This window comes from Drosophila arizonae, chromosome 2 (assembly GCF_054131065.1).
Source record: "Drosophila arizonae isolate 15081-1271.41 chromosome 2, UAZ_ARI_1.0, whole genome shotgun sequence".
Lineage (NCBI taxonomy): Eukaryota > Metazoa > Arthropoda > Insecta > Diptera > Drosophilidae > Drosophila > Drosophila arizonae.
In genome coordinates this window covers 32,130,138-32,151,380 of record NC_142922.1, presented here as the reverse complement: position 1 = coordinate 32,151,380, position 21,243 = coordinate 32,130,138, and the positions used below count along the sequence as shown (strand labels likewise).

Here is a 21,243-nt window from a genome sequence, read left to right as displayed (position 1 = left end):
TTGCTGCTGGCCTCTTGGCCAAATTGAAAAAACCATACGGAAGCCAATTGCAACTCATCCCGAATCTTCCCCTCGACTCACCATCCATCTCTCTCTCTCTCTCTCTCTCTCTGTCTGTCTCTCTTTCTCTCTCTCAGGATTCGGGTAGCAAGTAGAGTGCATAAAACTTAAGTGTTATGATCGTACATTGGTGGGGTGCTTCTGGTCGCTTTATGGGGCCGTAAACTGGCGCAGAACAGACGCATATTGAAATAAAAGAGCAGAAGAAGAAGAACAAGAAGAGTAACATAAACAAAGTTGAGAAGAGAGCAGATTGGGTAAGTGCAACCGGCAGGCAGCAGCTAGTTAGCCTTCAATTAATCAGCCGTGCGTAACGCCATTTGGCACAAAGCGGGATCTTTTCCATGTTAAAACACACACACACACACACACACACATGCACATCTACACAATTGATAGCCAATAATCGTTAATTGTTTTCTATTTATCGTCTTCCGCCCATTGTTTGCAGCCCTTTGACGATTGCCCATTGTCTTCTTTGTGGCCAGCACAGCGGGTGTGCTTTGAGCCTCTGGAGTGTCTTTCCATTAAACGGCTTTCAGGCGGCTTGGCTACCGGGCATGCGACTGTACCTGGCCCATAATTAATAACTGTTAATTTACTTAGTGGCCGCTAATGAATCCCATTTCTACAATATATTCACCTCAGCGCCTTAATGCGGAATGCGGCGTGAAGTCCGCGACAAAGATCCAAACTTGTTAGGCCACTGATTAATGTTTCTTCGGAGACTCGAATAAAGTTAAATCATGTTTACAGAGGCTGCCTCAATTAGTTATTCCCTGACAAGTGCCATTAATTTATACGCAGAGTGTTTAGCACGAGGAAATGGCTAAAAACTAATGTAGTTTATCTACAGATTTGAAATGCAATTTGTGCTCTTTCGACACATCGCAGACGCGCGTCAAGTGCTTAAGGTTTTCGCACAAAGAATTTATTAATTCATAATGAAGGCATAAAGTAAATTAATCACGAATATTAATAACATTTGACCTTATAATTAATTTAGAGGGTACAGAACTAGCTAAAGCTCTTTGATATATCATGCGAATTGATATAGAATCTGATTTCAAAATCAAAATACGATCTGCATAGAGAATACCATATTGATGAACAGATTAAGGAGGGTTTTAATCTATTGATTTATTTAAAAATACTTTTTGTTTGGAACAGATAATTGGAAGCCTTATTCAACGCTTTATCACTGTGTGCTACCCATCACTGCCCAGCCAGATTCGTCCGAAGTAGATTGAAGACGTGTCATGAAATAAGCATCACCTATTCCCATGATCATATTGGGATGCATCTTAATCTGCAACGCAGCAGGAGGCAAGGAGCTCGCCCAGAATATCCTGGTTTCGGAACACCCTGAATCTTAAGTAGTTGCCGCAACTAAATACATCAGATTTGTCCTCAATAGTAATAACACAGAATGGATTGTCTTGGTAAAGTTTTGTGAAACACATGTAAATGTAGTTGCCAAAGTCTATGGAATTTGAGAGTGTGGACGGAAGAGAGGTATTCAAAATCTGAAAATTTCCACACTGATTTGATTACTCTGATCTGAGGATACAGTCGCCTTGACAGATGAACTTTATTTAATTACTCATCCGTTTATTGATTCCATTCTTCTCAATTTGGCAATCAGGTTATGTATATATTTTCTTGATCAGGGCGATGAGCTGAGTCGATTAAATCTTGTCCGTCCATCCGTATTTATGAACGTGTCGATCTCAGAAGACATAAGTTTAGTATTTAATATTTAATAATTTAGTATTAACCAAACTTCAACTTTTAGTGGAAGCTAACTGAAAAATAGTTGGACAAATAGAACAGAAGACATATCAAATCTAGGCAACAATACTAAAGGAAGCAGCAGCGCCAAAAGCGATGATAGTGCAACAAAAAAGAAAGCTCTAATCGAGACTGCACGACTACGAGGTCCCCTTAGCCCTTCGAGGAACTGATATTTCAATATTTCATCGCTTATTTTCTGCTTACACAGAGACAAAGCAGTGGTCGAGCAGTCTCTACTAGATCACTCTTACTGGTTTATTGCTCTGCTACCTTAGCATATATTACAAAACAAAGCAAAATACATTTTGATCATGTATATCGGGGCTGCTCAGACTCGTTTGTTTTGCTCTCGTTGATTGGAAATCTTTGCATTTTCCTATTGAACTCTGCATTGAGCTGTCGTATCATGCTCTATCGCTCTGGGTCAGACATCAGAGTCCATTGGGCGCCATCCCTTTCAGTGGTTCATTTGGAATTTAGTGGGCGCTTAAAATTATGCAACACTTTGGCTCGCCGTCCGTCGTTTCGTCCGTCCGCTGAGCGAATTTATGTGGCTCGCCGTTTCACTCAATTGCCGAACGTATTTAGAGAAGAGAAAACGCGCTCAATTACATTTCACTTTCCAAGGGAAGGCCGCAGCATCGCTGTGCGCACACACATGTGTGCTCGTTGGCATATGTGTACGTATGCGTATGCGCTCGTTTATGTGGGTGTGTGCGTTTGTTTGTGTACAGCCCACCGCCCTTTGCGCCCGCCCTTGTTGCCTTTTGCCACATGTTTTATGGATTATACAATGTATGGCGCGAGTGTGTGTGTGCGTGTGCATGTGTGTGCCAGTGTGTGCCTGTGTGTGTGTGTGTACCCGCAACACATTCTGTTTGTGAAAGAGGCGCGTTTTGTAGTTTTCCAGCAACAATCGCTGCTCGAATAGGGGGACGACAGGCACTCGGTGAATTCGTTCCACTGTGGCCCTCGTTCGTTCAATTGAAGAGATATATGTGGCGGGCGATCGGGCGAGCATATTTCAGTTGCGATCTGGCAGGGGCGCAGTTACAGTTAGAGTTGCGTGCGGATCGGAGAGTGTACCGTTGGCTCAGCGTGCAACAATTATAATGAACCCAGCAATATTCTGCATAAACTGTACATAAACTGCGTATACTTGTTTTTAATACAATAGAATTTTTCTATCTGTCGCGCGGCAATGCAGTGTTTGTTGTTAAATGTTTCTGTTGCTGTTGCTGTTGCCGTTAGAGCCGAGTCAAGTGTGCTTGCAGTTCTATTATTTTTAAATTCTAAAATGCTAGAGAAAGAATTTCTGGAATTTTAAGTGGAACGCTAAAAGCGCAGAATAAATATCATTCAAATATCAAAGCGGAAAATAGTTTGTGTTGCACAAGCAGATTTACATTGGATTATATATACTACTCTATATACATATTGGATATATCGGATTGGCAGCGACACCTAGGCAAAGGTAAGTTGTTCAGTTTACCATGTGAAACGTTGATTTAAAATAGATTCTTTCCCTCTTGTTCTCTTGATCTTCTTCCAATTGCTCGCATTTCCCTTGCGTAATTGCGCGAATGATTTGTTTAGACCACTTTTTGATTGACCACGCAGCGCAGCAATTTGACTTTTTAACCCGCTCTTGCTTGTTTTATTTTTTCTCTTTTTTCGTATTGTCTCTCGGTTTTGTTGTGGGGTAAACAAATGGCACAGCTATTGTGCCTAGGCCAATTTGTGCTGTTGATTTTATTTGAGTGCGAGTCGCAGCCAGTCGATCGTTCAATTATCAAAACTGTTTCTAATGCCCCTCCGCTCAGCCCATTGGGGCACTGTAGCGCAGCTGCCCCCATTTACGGCACATGCCACACATTTTATGCTTTATGGGCAGAATGAAAGCAGCTCGTTCCTCTACAGTAGTCGCTGGCAGGGGAGAAGCAGTCAGCAAATTATTGCTAATTAAATTTGTGAAAACAATAACAATTTACTATAATAGTTAATCATTTTAAATTTCATTTAAAATGTATTCAATAAGCTGAGTGAAAGTCGCTCTACAGTAGTCAGTATAGTAGGCAGAGGATCAATAAAAAGATCATAAATATTAATTTTAATATAATTTTTGTGAATGAAATCGCACATTAAACAAAGCCAAAAATCAGTATATTATGTTTCATATTTTGTACAAAGTTTTTGTAAACATAATTAATGGAATATTTGAGTTTTTTCTAGAACTCGAGGATCCCTGTCGAGCAGCGCTCTCTGTATTATAACTAACCGTCTATTGCTTTTAATTTTTTCCCATGAATTTTTCGAGTTCATTTCGTTCTCCAACAGCGCGTGTGTTTATCAACACGTACGTACGTATATAAGTTCATATATTTATATATATGAATATCGAAACTATACTACAGATATGAACATGCAATATTTTCCCGCCGCATAAACAAACATTCTAAATGATCTGGCTGTCCGTAGTAAATGGGTAATATGGCTATTGTGGATATACACATACTCACACAGACCCACACACACTCACACATACATCTGTCTGTTGGGGCAGCTTCTGTGCTTTGGCTTTGGCTTCTGTTTTGTTGGCTTTGGCGGGCATTCGCTCAGTTGTTGTTGTTGTTGTTTTAGTTCTGTGTAGATCGTTACAGATGCGTTTGCTCAGCTATTTGAAGAGCTGCTGTACTACATTGTTTAGCCACTTACGGGGTATACCCAGCACACACTCACTCATTCATTCGTTCACTCACTCACTCATTCACTCTCTCACTCTCTCACTCGCTCACTCGCCCACCTGAGCCAGTTAATAACCTTCGCATTTCGCACGTATTCGCTTGCAACGAGCCGTGGCGCATTGCAAACTCGTGCCATTTGCTGTTGATATGTGAAAAGCATTCGCCTGTTAGCTGTGAAATATTTAAAATTGATTTAAACCTGGGCAAATTTGCTGGCCAAACAGCAATTGGCATTCCTTCGCGCTTCTCTCTGTGCTACTCTGTTTGGCTATTCGCTAAATATTGCCAATCTGATGTGAGTTTATTTTCGTACGGGGCAGGAAATATATTACCTACGAGTCGAGTAGTGTGCGGTACGAAGGTCAGATGCTTTTATTTTCGGCACGGGAAACTCGCGTCGGGCTATCCTCTGCAGACGCTGCTTCCCCAGTTGCTACTGAGTGTTTTCTCCCAGTGCAGCACAGACGCGCTGCATGCAACACATGCAACACATGTGGGCTACACTGTAGGTAGGCAAAGGCCCAGAGTGTCCCCTGTTTCCAAATGATCTTCATGTTTCTGTTGCTGTTGCTATTGATGATGATGATGCCGATGCTGATGCTGATGCGTCCACATGTCAGACAGGGCGCGACAATGCGCGACTGCTGCTGCGGCTGCTGCGGCTGCTACGGCGAAACCCTCCGATTCGGAATGACAACAATAGCTCACCAAATGTGCCTGGAAACAATATTTTCCCTTGTCTTGAAGGGGTACGCCAAAAACGTTGTCCCGGTCCGGTTTGAAAGGGGCACGAGCGACTGCCAGCCAGCGGGAGGGGGCGGGGAAGACAACTATAAACATACATTGTATACCCTGTACACTTAGTTCGAGTGCGATGCCTTGCTTTCTTATTTATATGACATTAGCTTTATGAGCTTGGACTTATCCTACAATACCCTAAAAACCGCGATTTATAGAGAAATAGAGTGATGTGAAAGGAGAGTGGAAATTTTGAATACCTACCTTTTATTTCTAAAGCCAGTTCTTGACATTATTTCTAATATTCTTAATGTATTATGCGAATAATTATTGACCTTTATTAAAATATAAAGATGTATTATATAAGTATAATCCTGCCTCGTCAATAATGTCGCAGTATACAAAGGAAAACCAATAAGAATGCTGTACTTAAGTTAGGGGCCATCCTTTTCCTCTCGAAGTCCTAACGACAAGACTCAAGTACAGTGCTCCAAATGCATATTCACTCATTGAGATTGTTTGGCTTAGTGTCAAGTATGCACTTTTAAGTGTTCTTCTTTTAAGGAGCATAAGAGTTCTGTGATCCCAATCTTATAAATATACCTTATATAGCACAGACTCTGACTGAATGAGAAGGTGGTAGCACAGGGTATCTCTTAGTCGTATACACGCCTTGTTGATTGCTTGTTTTTAATTTCTTTTAATTTTTGTTACCGCTGTGGAACAGATGTGGGCTGCATGAGGCAGAGGCACATTGAGAGCGTCTGTTTCTGTTTTAATTAAGCGAGAGTGAATATCAGAGAGAAAGAGAGAGATAGGGAGAGAGAGCGACAGAGAGAGGGAGAGTGAGTGGGACACACTGAGAGAAGAAGAGAGAGTGAGAAAGAGTGCATCGACACGCATATGTGAAAAATTAAGGCTATCTGCTGAAAGCGAAAAGCGAAAAGGCGCAAAAGATGCGGGAAGCAGCGCCGGCAACGGCAGCAGCGACGCCAGCGTCGGCAGCGATCGACAAACAGAGCGACATTTGTACGCCCAGGCGGGATAAATGCCGAACTGAATGTTCTCTGCGACAGCCACAAACATTGAATGGAATTGAATTGAACAGAGCCGAAACAAACACAACAACAACAGCAACAACAGCAACAATATAATATAACTGTAGAAGCAGGGCCCACTAAATTGAGTCGTTCGTGGCGCAGTCGCTGTCGCAGTCGCCGTCGCCGTCGCCGTCGCCGCTGCTGTCGCCTTCGCAGTTGCCCTGAGTAGGACGCGAGCAGTAGTTGCTTTTTTTTTGTATTTTTTTTTTTTTTTTATTTAGTATACATGTATTTATTTTGCTTCTGAGCGTAGGAGCCGCAGCCTCTGTCTGGCCTCTGGCAGCGACCACGACGTACTACAAAAAAATCTTCTCTGCTGCATTTAGAACAGTTTTCGACGGGAGCTGTGGAAATTCACAACGAATCGCGCGCGCTAAAGATCGGAGAATCACGCAAAAAAAAAAAAAAAAAAAATATATATATATATATACATACATATATCGCACCCTCTCAACGTCATATAGACAAGTGCCACTGTTCTATGTTACGCTGTATCTGTGTCTATATCTGTGTATATGTAGCTGAATGTGTATTTGTGTGCTGTGCAAAAAATAGAACATTATCTAAATGAACTACATGCAGCTGTAGCCGTAGCCGTAGCCATAGCCGTAGCTGTAGCTGCTGCTGCTGTACCGTGTACTTGTAGGTAATCAACGTCCCTCAGTTCCTGTACCGCATTCACATATATACATATGTAGACATATTTATATAAAATGCGTAGATATATTTAATAGTATGTGCCACGCCTTTAGTTAACTTATTTTGTGGCATATGGAAAAGAGGAAAACGAGAAAAACTATTTTGCATTTGCTGCGGGCTTCAAAAAGCCGTTGCAAACAGTTCCATTTTAATGGAAGCCATAAAAGTGCAGCATCGAATCTAACATTTGATTGTGCTCACACACACACAGACACACACATGGTTTTATATACTTAGCTCGTAAAGCTATTTTAAAAGTAATAATTTATTATTGTTTTTTTTTTTTTTCTTTCCGATTTATATGTTGTATATATTGTAACTGCGTGGATATTGGCAAGTGAGCTCATTTCTCGCTTTATTGGGCCTCCAATTTGCATGGCACGCGCTGAGACAAAAGCAAGAAGAAGAGGGAAATAAACTGAGCGGAAATGTCCGCGACATTTTAATTAAGCCCTGCCTTGCCAAAATTGAAATGGCTTTTAATCAGAGCTTGAGAGCATTCAGAAGAAATCTCAGTGAAATTAAATGGCAGAAAGATTAAATATGTTCGCAGAAACATTCCAAATCTGAGGCGCAAAACATTTGAAATGTTTATAAACAGAAAAGAAGAACGATCATCAGTTTTCCGTTTTTGTGAGAAAAGCACGTTGTTTATTGCAAAAAATAAAAATAAATAGAATTGAGGAAAAGCGAAATTTTACAATGAACTCAATATATGGTCATTTTCGGGCAGACAAAACATCCGGTGGGATGTTCCATTCACAATTTATGTAAGTGAAAAGTAGGAAATTGGCATTTGCCCGGAACAACTACTGTTCACAGTAGTTTGTTTTCCCCACTCTGTTTTTTTATCTCCTTTCTGTCTTCTAGTATAAATCTGTCTCTGACCCTTTAAAAAATATGAGAATATTGAGCCAAGTGCTGCACTTGCGGTTTCTTGGGGTGTTCTTCCTGTTCTCGACGATCCCCTTTATAGCTATAGTGATCAAGAAATGGATTTCCCCTACTCGAAACGGAAATGCGCATAAATCTAATCGTTTGCGTTTCTTTCAGGTATTGCAGCTATTTCCTTCTGACATTGCTATGTGATCTATAAGTCGCGCCACGCCCACCAACTTTATCAGAGTGAGATGTCGCCGGCATGGCTGCCATAAATCCATCAACGCACTGAATAAATCACACAGCGCCCGAGCGAGCGACAGTAATTAAGAGACCCATGAGTACATACACATGTCTATTTTGGGGAAGTGTATTTCCGTTACATTGCAAGGTGATCATCGACAATCAGCATCCGATTCCGATTCCGATTCCGACTCGGATTCCTGTTCCCGATTCTGATCGCAGAGCACTTCAAAGTCGCCGCGTCTGAGCGCACACATGTTGCTGGCGATCAAGTTGAGCCAGCGGCAACTGTTGTTATTTCCATCATAAATTAGAAAAAAATCTAGACGAGAGATCACTGATCTGTGCGAGGGTGGCAAGAGAGACAGATAAACACAGAGAGTGAGAGAGAGTGAGAGTGAGCCATCTCTCAGCTAAAGTGGATTTCCGGTGAATACAGCAGCAACAAGAAGCATCAACAACACTCGCTACACAGAGTTGTTGCATTGAAGTCAACTCAACCCCATTTGGAGTCAAGGAGCGAGTGGGGGAGTCGCAGTTACCAAAACCATTAATATATACCTTCTTCTCTGCATTGATGTCTGTCAGTTGCTGGCGACGCGTTGCCAGCATTAGAAGCAGCCAAAGCATGTCCATCAGCCTGATCTGCCTCCTGCTGCTGTGCAGCTCGCTTGCGACGGCGCGGCGAGCGCCTGCAGCCAGCTCGCAGGAGCTGAGCAGGGACTATGATGTGCCGCAGGGCAATGTGAACAACGACACGGCGCGCACACAGAGCAATGTCAATGCAGAGGAGGACGAGGATGCGGATGAGGACGAGAAGGTGGGCACGAGTGGCTCGAGCACCGGCTCAGCTGCCAGCCCGGATGGCAAACAGCAGTTCGCGCCGCGCTTCAAGAACCCCAAGAAGATGAGCACCCTTTACCCGCTGCCCTCGGGCTCAACGCTCTCGCTGAGCTGCCAGGCCGTGGGCAATCCGGAGCCGAACATCACGTGGTACAGGAACGACAGCAACGACCTGACGCGCACCTACGGCAACTACCGCAAGACCAAGTGGCACATCATTATGGAGGACTTGGTGCCCGAGGACTCGGGTCGGTACACGTGCGTGGTGTGCAATCCCCTGGGCTGTCTCACCCACGTGATGAACGTGATGGTCAGGGACCGGGTGAACCACAAGCCCATCCTGCTCAAGGGGCCCGCAAATCTCACGCTCCTGATCAACAAGAGCGGCCACATGGAGTGCGAGTATCTATCGGACCTGACTAGCCGCAAGGCCTGGCTTTTCCAGCCCTGCAAGAGCGTGAACGACTGCTCCAAGAACCGCACGGTCCTGGCCGAGGACGTGGACAAGCTGAACTTCGTGAACGTGACGCAGGAGGAGGAGGGCTGGTACACCTGCGTCGAGAGCAACAGCCTGGGCCAGTCCACGAGCCAAGCCTACTTGCGGGTAGTGCGCAGTCTGCAGCTGCTAGAGGCGAACCTGGGCAGCGCGCTGACCGACAACCACATGCTGGCCGTGTTCATCTCGGTGACCCTGATGCTGATCATAATTTGCATCATCTTTGTGGCCTATGCGGTGCGGAAGATGAAGCACGAGAAGCTGCTCAAGCAGCGCATCGAGACGGTGCATCAGTGGACCAAGAAGGTGATCATCTACAAGCCGGCTAGCGGAGGCGACTCGAGCGGCTCCATGGACACCATGATAATGCCAGTGGTGCGCATAGAGAAGCAGCGCACCACCGTGCTCCAAAGCGGCAACGAGCCGGCGCCCTTCAACGAGTACGAGTTCCCGCTGGACTCCAATTGGGAGCTACCGCGCAGCCAGCTGGTGCTGGGCGCGACGCTGGGAGAGGGCGCCTTCGGCCGCGTGGTAATGGCCGAGGTGAACAACGCCATTGTGGCCGTAAAGATGGTGAAGGAGGGCCACACGGACGACGACATCGCCAGCCTGGTGCGCGAAATGGAGGTCATGAAGATCATCGGCCGGCACATCAATATAATCAATCTGCTCGGCTGCTGCAGCCAGAACGGCCCGCTCTACGTGATCGTCGAGTACGCCCCGCATGGCAACCTGAAGGACTTCCTGTACAAGAACCGGCCCCTGAGCAAAGAGCAGCTGGAGAGCGGACAGCCTGCACCGCCTCCGCCGCAACATGTGATCACCGAGAAGGATCTGGTCAAGTTTGCCCATCAGATAGCTCGGGGCATGGACTACCTGGCCTCGCGTCGCTGCATTCATCGCGATCTGGCGGCGCGCAACGTGCTGGTCAGTGATGACTACGTGCTCAAGATTGCGGACTTCGGACTGGCGCGAGACATACAGAGCACGGACTACTACCGGAAGAACACAAACGGGCGCTTGCCCATCAAGTGGATGGCTCCCGAGTCGCTGCAGGAGAAGTTCTACGACTCGCAGAGCGACGTCTGGTCGTACGGCATTCTGCTGTGGGAGATCATGACATTCGGAGCCCAGCCGTACCCGGCCATCATGTCCGCCGAGGAGCTCTACAGCTACCTAATGTCGGGGCAGCGCATGGAGAAGCCGGCGAAATGCTCGATGAACATTTATATCCTGATGCGGCAGTGCTGGCACTTCGATGCCAGTGCCCGGCCGCCCTTCACGGAGATCGTCGAGTACATGGACAAGCTGCTGCAAGCCAAGGAGGACTACCTCGACCTGGATGTGGCCAATTTGGAGACACCGCCCTCGACCAGTGATGAGGAGGAGGAGGACGCTTCCGACATGGAGCAATCGCGGTACCACTACTAGCCGCGAGCTAACGACTTCCGATCGATCCATCGACCGAGTGATCTACATAACTGTATATACTGAGCTCTCCTGGGGCTACCTATGATAAGTCTGTAGAATTTTACTGCACCAAAGGCGTAAACCAAAAAATATTATATCTGTATAAGTCTACAAAAATTTCTATATATACCTATTTTTTTTATAAGGATTAAGTTTTTATTGTGTAAATTTTCATCTTCAAGTTATCTAAAGCTTGCTTGATTTAAGTCAGAGCATTTGCAGGAGTTTGTCAGCTTCAATACTGGTCGAAATACTTTAACAACAAACGGTTGCTACAAAGAGTTTAAATATCGAAATATTTATATGTATTTAGCTAGATAAAGTACATTGATCAATTTCACGAGCAGGAAACTCAAATACTTGAGTGCTCTATTGTAAATGTGGTGAATCCGAAATGTACAATTATTGAATTCTGTTCTGTACGGTTTAAGAGCGTGAGCGAGAGGCAAACTGAAATTATTATTGCATTTAATTTGTAAACAAATAATTTAATTCAAAGGCTATTTTAATTCCCAGAACACATTTCTAATGGAAACTCAACTCAATGAAGATGAACTTTTATATATATTAAGCACAATTTACAGTGCAATGCGTAGTACGTATTGCCAAATCTAAGAATATACCTATAAATAGAGAGAGAACATAGAGAATAGCCAGAAATTGAATAGAAATTAGGCTGCAGCCCATAAATAATTTATCTAACAATAATAATCGTAAGTTAGCTTGTAGCCTATGGTTGTATTTGCGTATGTTGTATTTGTATTTATATCTGTACTGATTCTATGTAGTATTCACGTATTTAAGCTAAAAGTTGAAGCGTATATTTATCGTAAGCCATACAGCTTATAGCATGCATGCTAGTGCCTTATATGAACAATAAATGTTGTACTCATAGTATAAAACCAAAGATCTTTAAAATGAATTCAAAAGTGTCGAACTCTAGTTCAATTTGATGAATCAGTGCAGCTCATCATGTTGTTCACACATTCTGTTAGAGTCGTCCATGAATGATACTTATTTTTCGGAAAAATATTGTGCGAATTGAGTATACACCGTTCCGGGACTAGTGAACAGCTCATTAAATCATCATAATCAGATGAGAAATTCAGAGTTAAAGCATATCATTCAAGAAAGGTCAAAGGATTGAACTGGAATATAATTGTTAGATGTTAATCTTAATGAGTTGTTCTACGGAACTAGTTCCCAATGTGCAACTGAACAAAATCGTTCATTGTTTACTGAATTTTTTCAATCGAACTATGCTACGATTAACTTTCGATACGTTACCCCTCCAATGCATAACTGACCAAGACCAAGACCAAGACCAGCACCAATATCGAGACCAAGACCAAACAAAAGCAAAGCCGACCAAGTCATGACGTCTCAATTTGAAAATCTGTGTAAAAATGATAAAAGCAACAACAAAACCTGTCGATTTGGGCCGCACGAGGCACGTGCGTCACTAAACGAAAAATGATGAATGGAACGGCGCGACTGCCAGAAGGAGGGCGCGGGTGGGTGGCAGGGGTGCGGCGCGACTTGAACCCTGGCTCTAAAGTAGCGGCGTCCGCGTTGGCGGCTCGTTTGTTGACGCGCCAAATGCCACAAGCAACGGCGTCGACGTCGACGTCGACATCAGCGTCGGCGCAGGCGCTGGCGATGCAATTAGACGATAATGCAAGCCAAGTCAAAGTAGAAAAAAAGGTTATATACATATATATATATATATGTGAAGTGAAATAGGTTTTTGGTTTCATTTTGGGTGTATTTGCAATGAGTTCTGTCCCAGCCGGTGGCTGCGGGGCGTTTGGTGGCCGCGTTGCTTAAGCGGCTGGCTGGGCTCCATCAGCGGCGATTGCAACATTGCAAGATATGAATTCTGTGGCAATTTAAATTAAAATCTGCACACGCTGCAATATATAATAAAAAATTTAACATTTTGATTTTGATTGGCATTTTCGTGTGCAATTAATCTTTTCTCGAAATTACAATGGAAGTTACTTTTATTGAAGTTTCCGAAATGATTTTTATTATAATAATAATAATAATATATTATATTTATTTTTTATTTTCAGTTTTTTTCTTTTTGATTTTTAATTTCGATAAGAAACTATTTGTAAACGAAATAAAATATTATATTTAGCTTTCAGAGTTTAGTTAATTTTTTAAAATTGGGTATTCATGGTATGATACACTATAATATAATACTAGCATATATGTAGCACTGTATTTATGTGAATATATTCTTGATCAGCAGGAGGAGCTGAGGAGATCCAGCACAGTTAGTTTAAGCGTCCGACTTTCTGATAATCAGTCTAAACTTAAAAAAGCAAAGGCTTTACGTTTTTTGTAGGTTCCTGTGTAGATCGCGAATTTCAGTTAGAAGTAATCGACCACTTTTCCCGTTTCAGTGTATTTATTTATTATAATTTTATTTAATGTCCAATTATGATTTATATGATAAACGTAGAATTGAATGTACTTAAATATTTTGTTAAATTAAATTTATTTAGTATACAGGTAAAAAATTCGAAACGGCATGGGGATCAGTTAGTTTTTTCAGAAATCCAGAATTATCGAGAATGATTTATTTTTCAAGGGAATAGAATTTTTTATTTTTCGCGATTTTCGATTCAGCGGGGTACAAATTATCGTGACTCGACTGTACAAATTTTTCAACAAAATATATTCAATAATTTATTATATATTCTTATTCACTAATCTAAAATATCTCAAATTGCAGTTTGCAGCTGAATATTCATAGAAATTCAATTCATATTCGAATAGTAAATATTCTGATGAAAGTAAATAATATAATATATGTAGTAACTTCACTTGTAACATATTCAACTCTAATCTCCAACTCAACCGTAAAAACCAGCTTTGAAGACGTATTTGTTGATTTGTGTTGTCTTTTCCATTGACCCATTGGATTTGCCGACAAATTTTCATCGCTTTCCAGCGCGATCATTAATTATGCGGCATTAGACGGTAAACGGGCATCGGGGATCGTTAATCGCCAACGCAGTAGATATTTTTGATTATTAATCTCAATTTCCATTGTGTCCGTGGCACACGCTAAACTGCATTTTCGATAATTTATCAATCGGCTGGAAGGCCTTCAAGAAACAGATATATTAAACGGACACAAAAAACTTTATATACAAACAAGTAAGAAAGCTCTAGTCGAGACTGCTCGACTACGAGATCCCCTGAACCCTTGGAGCAATAGATATTTCAATAATTTTTCGCGTCTTTCAGCTTACACAAGAAACACGCACACACACACACACACAGGCACGTACGCACACACAGGCACACATACACACACACGCATACAGACACACATACACACACACACACACGCATACACACAAACGCATACACACACACATACACACACACATACACAAACACATACCCACACAAGCACCCACGCATAAACACGCATGGGCTGCAGTGTGCGCTTACTATGAGAACTTAATAGTTTAATAACTTTTTTTATGGACGTACGATCTTCATGATCAGATTATGATTATAACATGAATATGCATGTAATTGCCAAAGCACAAGTCTCTAGTATTTGAAATACGCTTTTTACAAAAGTGAGGGTGAGGGGGTAAATTTTTAAGGGTGGGGGGTAAATTTTAACAAAAACCGAAATTGTATAAATTGCATATAAGCATACATTAAAAATTTGGAGACTCTAGCAATAAAGGTGTAGAAGATATAATTTTATAACTGGTTTTCGATAAGGTTTTTTATCGGTAAAAAAAGATCGGGATGAGTTATCGATTTTTAATGATAAACTTGATATGCGCGCTGTAATTACGGACATTCTAAAAAAAATTTGAAGTCTCTAGCTCTTATATCTTCTGAAATCGACGCGTTCATACATACGGACAGACGGACAGACGGACAGACGGACGGACGGACAGACGGACAGACGGACAGACGGACAGACAGACGGACAGGGCCAAATCAACTCAGCTCGTCGCCCTGATCAAGAATATATATACTTTGTGGGGTCTGCCACGCCTCCTTCTGCCTGTTACATACATTTCAACAAAACCATTATACCCTGATTTCCCATTGAAAATGGGTTCAGGGCATAAAAAGTGTGGCATTAAAATTGTTTTGTCTGTGGTTTTAATTAGGGCTTGGTCGCTGCAGCGCTGTGGGCGTGACAGCGATGCGCATCTAATGATCGGAAGTTTGACACGTGTCTGGATGGATGCTGAGGCGTGGGCAGCATCGCTGACCACAGATCGCAGCAACAACAACTACAACTACAACAACAACAACAACAGCAGCAGCAGCAAAACGCGTGGGCCGTGTACGACCCCGCCCTAGCGTATAATTATTGCGTGAATATGTTAATTGAAAAACTTTATTAATTGAGCCATGAAAAACATTTTCACCATGCAAGCAAACAGAGAGACAAACGCAAAGCCAGCCCGGCCCGGCCAGGCCAGGCCAGCTACCTCAGGAAGTTGATCAAATAGTCTGTGCGGGCATTTAGCAACATAATTCGAATCGATCGGCTGTCGAATGGTCGATCGGGCAGCCAGCTAGCCAGCTATGCAATATCGACTGGCTGCTGCTGCTGCTGCTGTCTTGAATGATCAATTAAATTTTTGTATTTTTGCCAAAGTCGGCTATTAATTTGCATGCGCTTTTTGTGTTGTCGATCGCTGCCGCGATCAAGCTGCACTCAAGCACGGGTACAGACACAGGCACAGGTTGCCCCAGCGATCAGTCCAGTTGCTGGCTAGCTGGCTGGTTGGCTAGCTCTGCCTGTCTGGCTGTGTTCCATTTGAAAACAATTTTAAAAGACTACAAATTGCCTGTCCAATCCACCAATCGTTGCCTGCACCGCACTGCCGTCTGCCAGTCTGCCAGTCAGTCAGTCAGTCAGTCAAGTGCCAGGCAAAATCGATTGCAGAGTTTCGATTTGACCTCGACTTGGCATGTGGACTTGTGTGTTGTTTTTTTTTTTTTTTTTTTTTTTTTTTTTTGAAAGGGGGATCTACGACGTTTGCATTGAGTGCTACTCAAGTACTCTTTCATTTTACAACTGACTTCTTTGTCTGGTTGACTTTATGCTTACATTCATATGACTTTACTTTTATATAATGAAATACCACAAAAATGGGCAGGTGTCGAAAAAAAAAAAAAAAAAAACGTGTTAGGCATTGCAGTGCTTGATGCATGCATATGCATCAGTTCCTCGATGGGTTCAGAGGATCTTCTAGCCAAGCAGTCCTGTTGCATTATAGAATTATAGCGATAAATTATAGGCGCGTGCTGTTTATATTGTAACGAAAATTTACAATTTCAAGTTTCTATAATTTGGGGCTTACGAGATGTTGCTCTATTACCCCTATTTCCCAATACGGTTTTATCCTTAAATTCAATTTTCAATATACAGTGCATACAAATTATATTTGCCCCATATTGACATTATTATTTGCCAAAGAGTGTAAATGTATGCTGCTTTATAAAGCACATCGCACTCTGAACGAATAGATTGCTCGTAAATTGTTCTACATATATAAGAGCGACTTTAAGATTTTTCGCAAAGCTAGATCCAATTCAATGTGCACGCTTTAGGCCACCGATAGGTTTGAGAGGGTTAAGCGCTCGAGTTCGACTTTCTTCTGGTCAGTGGCTAAACCTAGTGTTTCATAAACTTCTTGTACCTTTTTACGAAGAACATCTTCCCAGGCGCATTCTTAAGTAGTTTATTCAACATACTCATCATCCTTCACATCGTCGCTTTTTATAATTCGACTGAATTCTTCGAAAAAGTCCTCAGATTCATTTTCGCTGCTGCCATTAGTACCGCTGTTTCCACTGGCGTTGCTGAAGTTTTCCGTAATTTTACGAATAATTAGTTGAACTTATTTATTTTTAACTCATTCAAAGTATTATAGCCTTAAAGTAATTCTTCCACATTATTAATGTTGTCTGTGAAATGTCGTTGCAGAAGCAACGTAATTTGCAAACTAAAGCAAGGAAAAGTATCCGAAATTCCTATAGAAAGTCCACATCCGTGTGATATTTGAATAATGTTGCATATGGCTTGATCGTAAATTTAATAGTTGATGGCAAAAATTCCACCTTACTTCGTCGCAATTCCAGAAGTAAATATTTAAACTAAAAGATGGCCTATACAGTCAACAGTTGAGCGGCAAATGAACATTCTTACTGAAAGATATAATGAATTGTGCTCTTCTGCAGGGGGGTCGGACCATCTGACGACTATAGAACTGTGCAAGATAAAATCTTGAGATAAAATCATGACACATGGCGACTGCATTCGTTCCCTTTGCATTCTTATAAATTTATCATTGGAACCATATATTTGGATTTGAATGTATTCATTGTATCTTACTCCAATGTTATGATTTGACAATGTCGGGGAAATAAGGTGAGATATATGTACATGCTTTGGCAAAGAGGCCTCGTATACTCTTACCTATAGTCAATGAGCTTTATTTGCATTATATTCTTACAAGAATAAATACATAAATTGAATAAATACTAATATGGGAAATCCAGTATATATAGCTGACTATTTGAATAGCTTAATGAGTGCTTTAGATTACAATTTTGGCTCATAGTTTAGCAGATTTGCAGATCAACATCTTTTCCATGTTCGGCGATCGATACGTCTGCCAAATCTCAATCAACATGCGCATCTAAATCAATAAATAAACAAGAAGAAAAGAAAGGAAAAGATAGATATTGATGTTTGCTTTTGTTAAAATTTGTTGTATATTTGCTTCGGGAATGAATCAGTTTACCTGTTGCTGGCACCTGTCCCAGCCACAGAAATAGTCTTCAGTATAAACCGCAGCGAAATATGAATACAAAAGTGTATCTGAACTGCGAATGCTCACCGGAAGTGTTGATTCATAGGGCTGTTGCTGCATAAGATTTGCGTTTCTAATTAATTCGACGCAGCTTAGTGGAGAGTCAAGCCAGCTGGTTCAATGGGGCGTATGAGTAATTGTTAATCTTCGGCTTTGCTGTGCTCCGATGCAAATTTTACGTTAATAGCAAAGTCTTGCTGTTGTTCCTGGTGTTGTTGCTGTTGTTGTTGGCGTTGTTGCGGCTGTTGTTGTTGTGGTTGTGGTTATTTTTCATTCATAAAACACAAAACACAGTTTCATAATCGAAGCCTCAACCAGAGAGAAATAACCGGTTCGAGGCTTTTGTGTTTTGTATACTTGTTTGAATGATCGAAAAAAAAGATATTATTTTAAAGTTTTTTTTAACGATTTTGTGCTCTTTACTACATGATCACTTGACTTGACTAACAAACTATGCAAATGCGGCAACGCTGCGGCACGTGGGCGGCAGCTGCTGCAAATGAGAGATCCAAACGAGCAAATTTCGAGGTTTTTATGAATGAAACTGGCTTGAGGTGACAGCGCGGCGGCCGGGGCGGGGATTTATTTTCGTGGAGCGGATGTGCCTAATTAACAATGCTGATTACATTTTATACACCTATAGATCGGTTTATTAATCAGAATTATTTGGCTCTTAGCCGCATTCGATTCAAATGAGCGAAAGGCAAAAGCCGGTCGCCAACTGCCGATAAGCGAGTTTATGCCCATCATGATCTACGGTCTTCCTCATGATGGCCCAGAGTCGGCCGACCGCATGTGTTACACCGAAAAACCTGTGGCAATCACTTTACAGACTTAACTTGTTGTTGAGGTGCGCATCTGTCGGATTTGTGAAATCATTTCGCATCAATGAAAATAATTAAATTCCGACGCCATTCAGCATCAAAAAGTCTGCCGAGACTCGGCTATGCGCTGCACTCCAAAAGCTGACAATTAAATATTACATTTAATATCATATAACAAGTTTACATATAACAGTAATCATATTTCATTATATCATATGGTATCATTCAGCCAATTGTAGGGCTAGGAACTTTAACTTAAAAGTTTATGACTCTATTGTTATTTAATAAATACATATTTTTGTAATTAATTTACTTTAGCTATATCGAACCTCATATAGCTAAAGCTGAATCTTTACTTTAAGAAAGATTGTAATTATGTATTAGACCCTAGAGTTCTATTCGAATATTTATAAACATTTTATAATCATAAAAATCAATTATCTATATTTTTTATTTTTATTTTTTTAAAGCATTTTAATTTTTTTTTTTAATTTTTTTTTTTTTAATCAATTTTTATATTTTATATCCTTTTTAAACTATCTCTTTTTGATTCTAATTTAAAATATAAGATTACATACAATTATTTTCTAATTATAATAACTATACTTTTCAATTAAATGCATATTTATTAATATATATATGATTTAAAAAAAATTTTGTTTATACATATTAATAACTTATTTTTATATAAGCATTTTAAATTATATTATGTGATGTTGCAAAACAGTATTTTACCATTTCGAGTCGAATTTCAGTTATTAATCAGAGTCAAAGATTCTTTAAATTTGAAATGAACTTAATTTAGCTGCATTCGAATATATAATTATTTCTATCTATAATTCAAGTCTTATGATTCGCATCGCTTGCTCGCTCTGCAGGGCACTTGACATGGCTATATAGTCCGACCGAGTTGAACCCAAGTTCGGTTTAGGTATCATTTTCCAGCTGTGCCTTCAGCGCTTTTGTAGTTGGCTCTGCCCGGGCTTTGCTGCTACTGTTAAACGCAGAATTTATGAACAATTTTTAAGAGAAGTCACGCGTTAAATGTACGACACAAACTCACGCGACAGTCGAGCCGAGGTAAATGGCCCAGCGAGGCGGGGGGATGCTGGCAATGGGATGCGGCAATTGGAGATGATTTCGTTAACGCGTTTTCTGCCTGCCTGGCTGGTTGCGCATGCCTCGAACATGCGACATGGGTTGGCCAGGCGGTCGCATTGGCCTTTTGTAATGCGCCATGTAATATATTTTATTAACAATAAAATGTTAAGTGCCACAAGGCGAGGAGGCAGCAGAAGGCAGCAGAAGTAGAACGAGGAGCAGCTGGCCAACTGGGCAACTGGGCAACGGCAACGGGATCGCTGCATGCTGCGCCACAAGGATGGAGGCTACTGCTACTGTGTGTGTGCGCGTGATGCCCCCTGCCCCACGGTGGGTCGGTTTGTCCGCTGGTGGGGGTTATTGTGTGAAAAAGAAGATAAACTGCGTGCGCACATATAATCGCGCCATGAATCAAAATCACACCAGTTCGCTATATATAGATATCCGGCTAACCAAACAGCATCTCCAACAGCAGCTAACGAATGCCAAAAGTCCCTGTTCTCTCTCCCTCTCGCTCTCTCCCCTTTCCACAACTGTTCCCCAGCTCTTTCTACCAACCTCTGTCTACTGTCTGTGTGCCACCTGTGGCCGTTTGACTATGCAAATCCCTAAAAGCGAACCAGTTCTGTTAGCCTTCCACCGTGGCCGCATGCCGAATTCGGTGGCCGACTGCCACCCACAATTGGCCACAAATAGCAACCACAATTAACCGTACGATGCAAATCGAACAATGTCCATAAACAGCGCCAGAGAAGAAACGAGAATACAAACTGCCCGCATTTCGAGCTAATTCCATTCGGGAAATTCCTCGGCCACATGAAAAATTGTGGTGCAGCGCTGACAATGTCAAATTGTGGTGACCACTGTCAGCATCATCAGTGGGGCATTTATCTTGCGGGCCTGCACCCGCTACAGGGACTGGGTCTCTGGTACCCTAAGGAGATATGCCCAGTAGCGAAACAGCATCAGCAGCACCACCACCAGCAGGCACAGCAGCAGCAGGTGAGTTGCTGGCAGGGACCACACAAATTTGCGACATTTCCAGCGCAGCATCATTTATCTATTTCGGATTTATCATTGATTAATCGCCAGCGGGCTGAGTCTCTGTGGATGCGTGTGACGCCAGTTGGCTGCCAGTCGATGCACTCAGAGAAAACCATTTGAAGGATGGGTACACATCATCTAGCTGAAGATAAGCCTTACAATAATGCAAATACTTTCATTATTATTATTTTTATTTTTTAATTATTCTGCAAAAAGAAAATGATTTTATTTTGCAAATGGCTCATTTCAAAGTTGGATATTATTCGAAAGTCCATGCACTCAGAGAAAGCATTACTAGGGATGGGTACACATCATCTATGGAAGATGAGG

The 21,243-nt window shown here is 41.9% G+C and overlaps 1 protein-coding gene across 5 annotated transcripts; it reads left to right on the top strand.

Moving 5' to 3' along the window:
• Positions 1–2,813: 2,813 nt before the first annotated feature.
• On the top strand, positions 2,814–11,973 carry htl (heartless). Of its 5 annotated transcripts, none has more exons than XM_089468444.1 (3): positions 6,684–7,078; positions 7,474–7,905; positions 8,189–11,973. In XM_089468444.1, exon 3 carries the CDS (start codon positions 8,835–8,837, stop codon positions 11,025–11,027), a length of 2,193 nt encoding a protein of 730 aa, XP_089324570.1. In that variant the 5' UTR covers positions 6,684–7,078; positions 7,474–7,905; positions 8,189–8,834; the 3' UTR covers positions 11,028–11,973. The 5 variants fall into 5 exon arrangements, with proteins under 5 accessions (XP_017856265.2, XP_089324570.1, XP_089324565.1 ...); XM_089468439.1 differs by having other exon boundaries at positions 6,684–7,082; XM_018000776.2 differs by lacking the exons at positions 6,684–7,078; positions 7,474–7,905 and adding an exon at positions 2,814–3,328.
• Positions 11,974–21,243: the final 9,270 nt, after the last annotated feature.

Excerpts from the sequence above, each read along its gene's own strand:
- htl (XM_018000776.2), top strand. The coding sequence starts at position 8,835 with ATGTCTGTCAGTTGCTGGCGACGCGTTGCCAGCATTAGAAGCAGCCAA.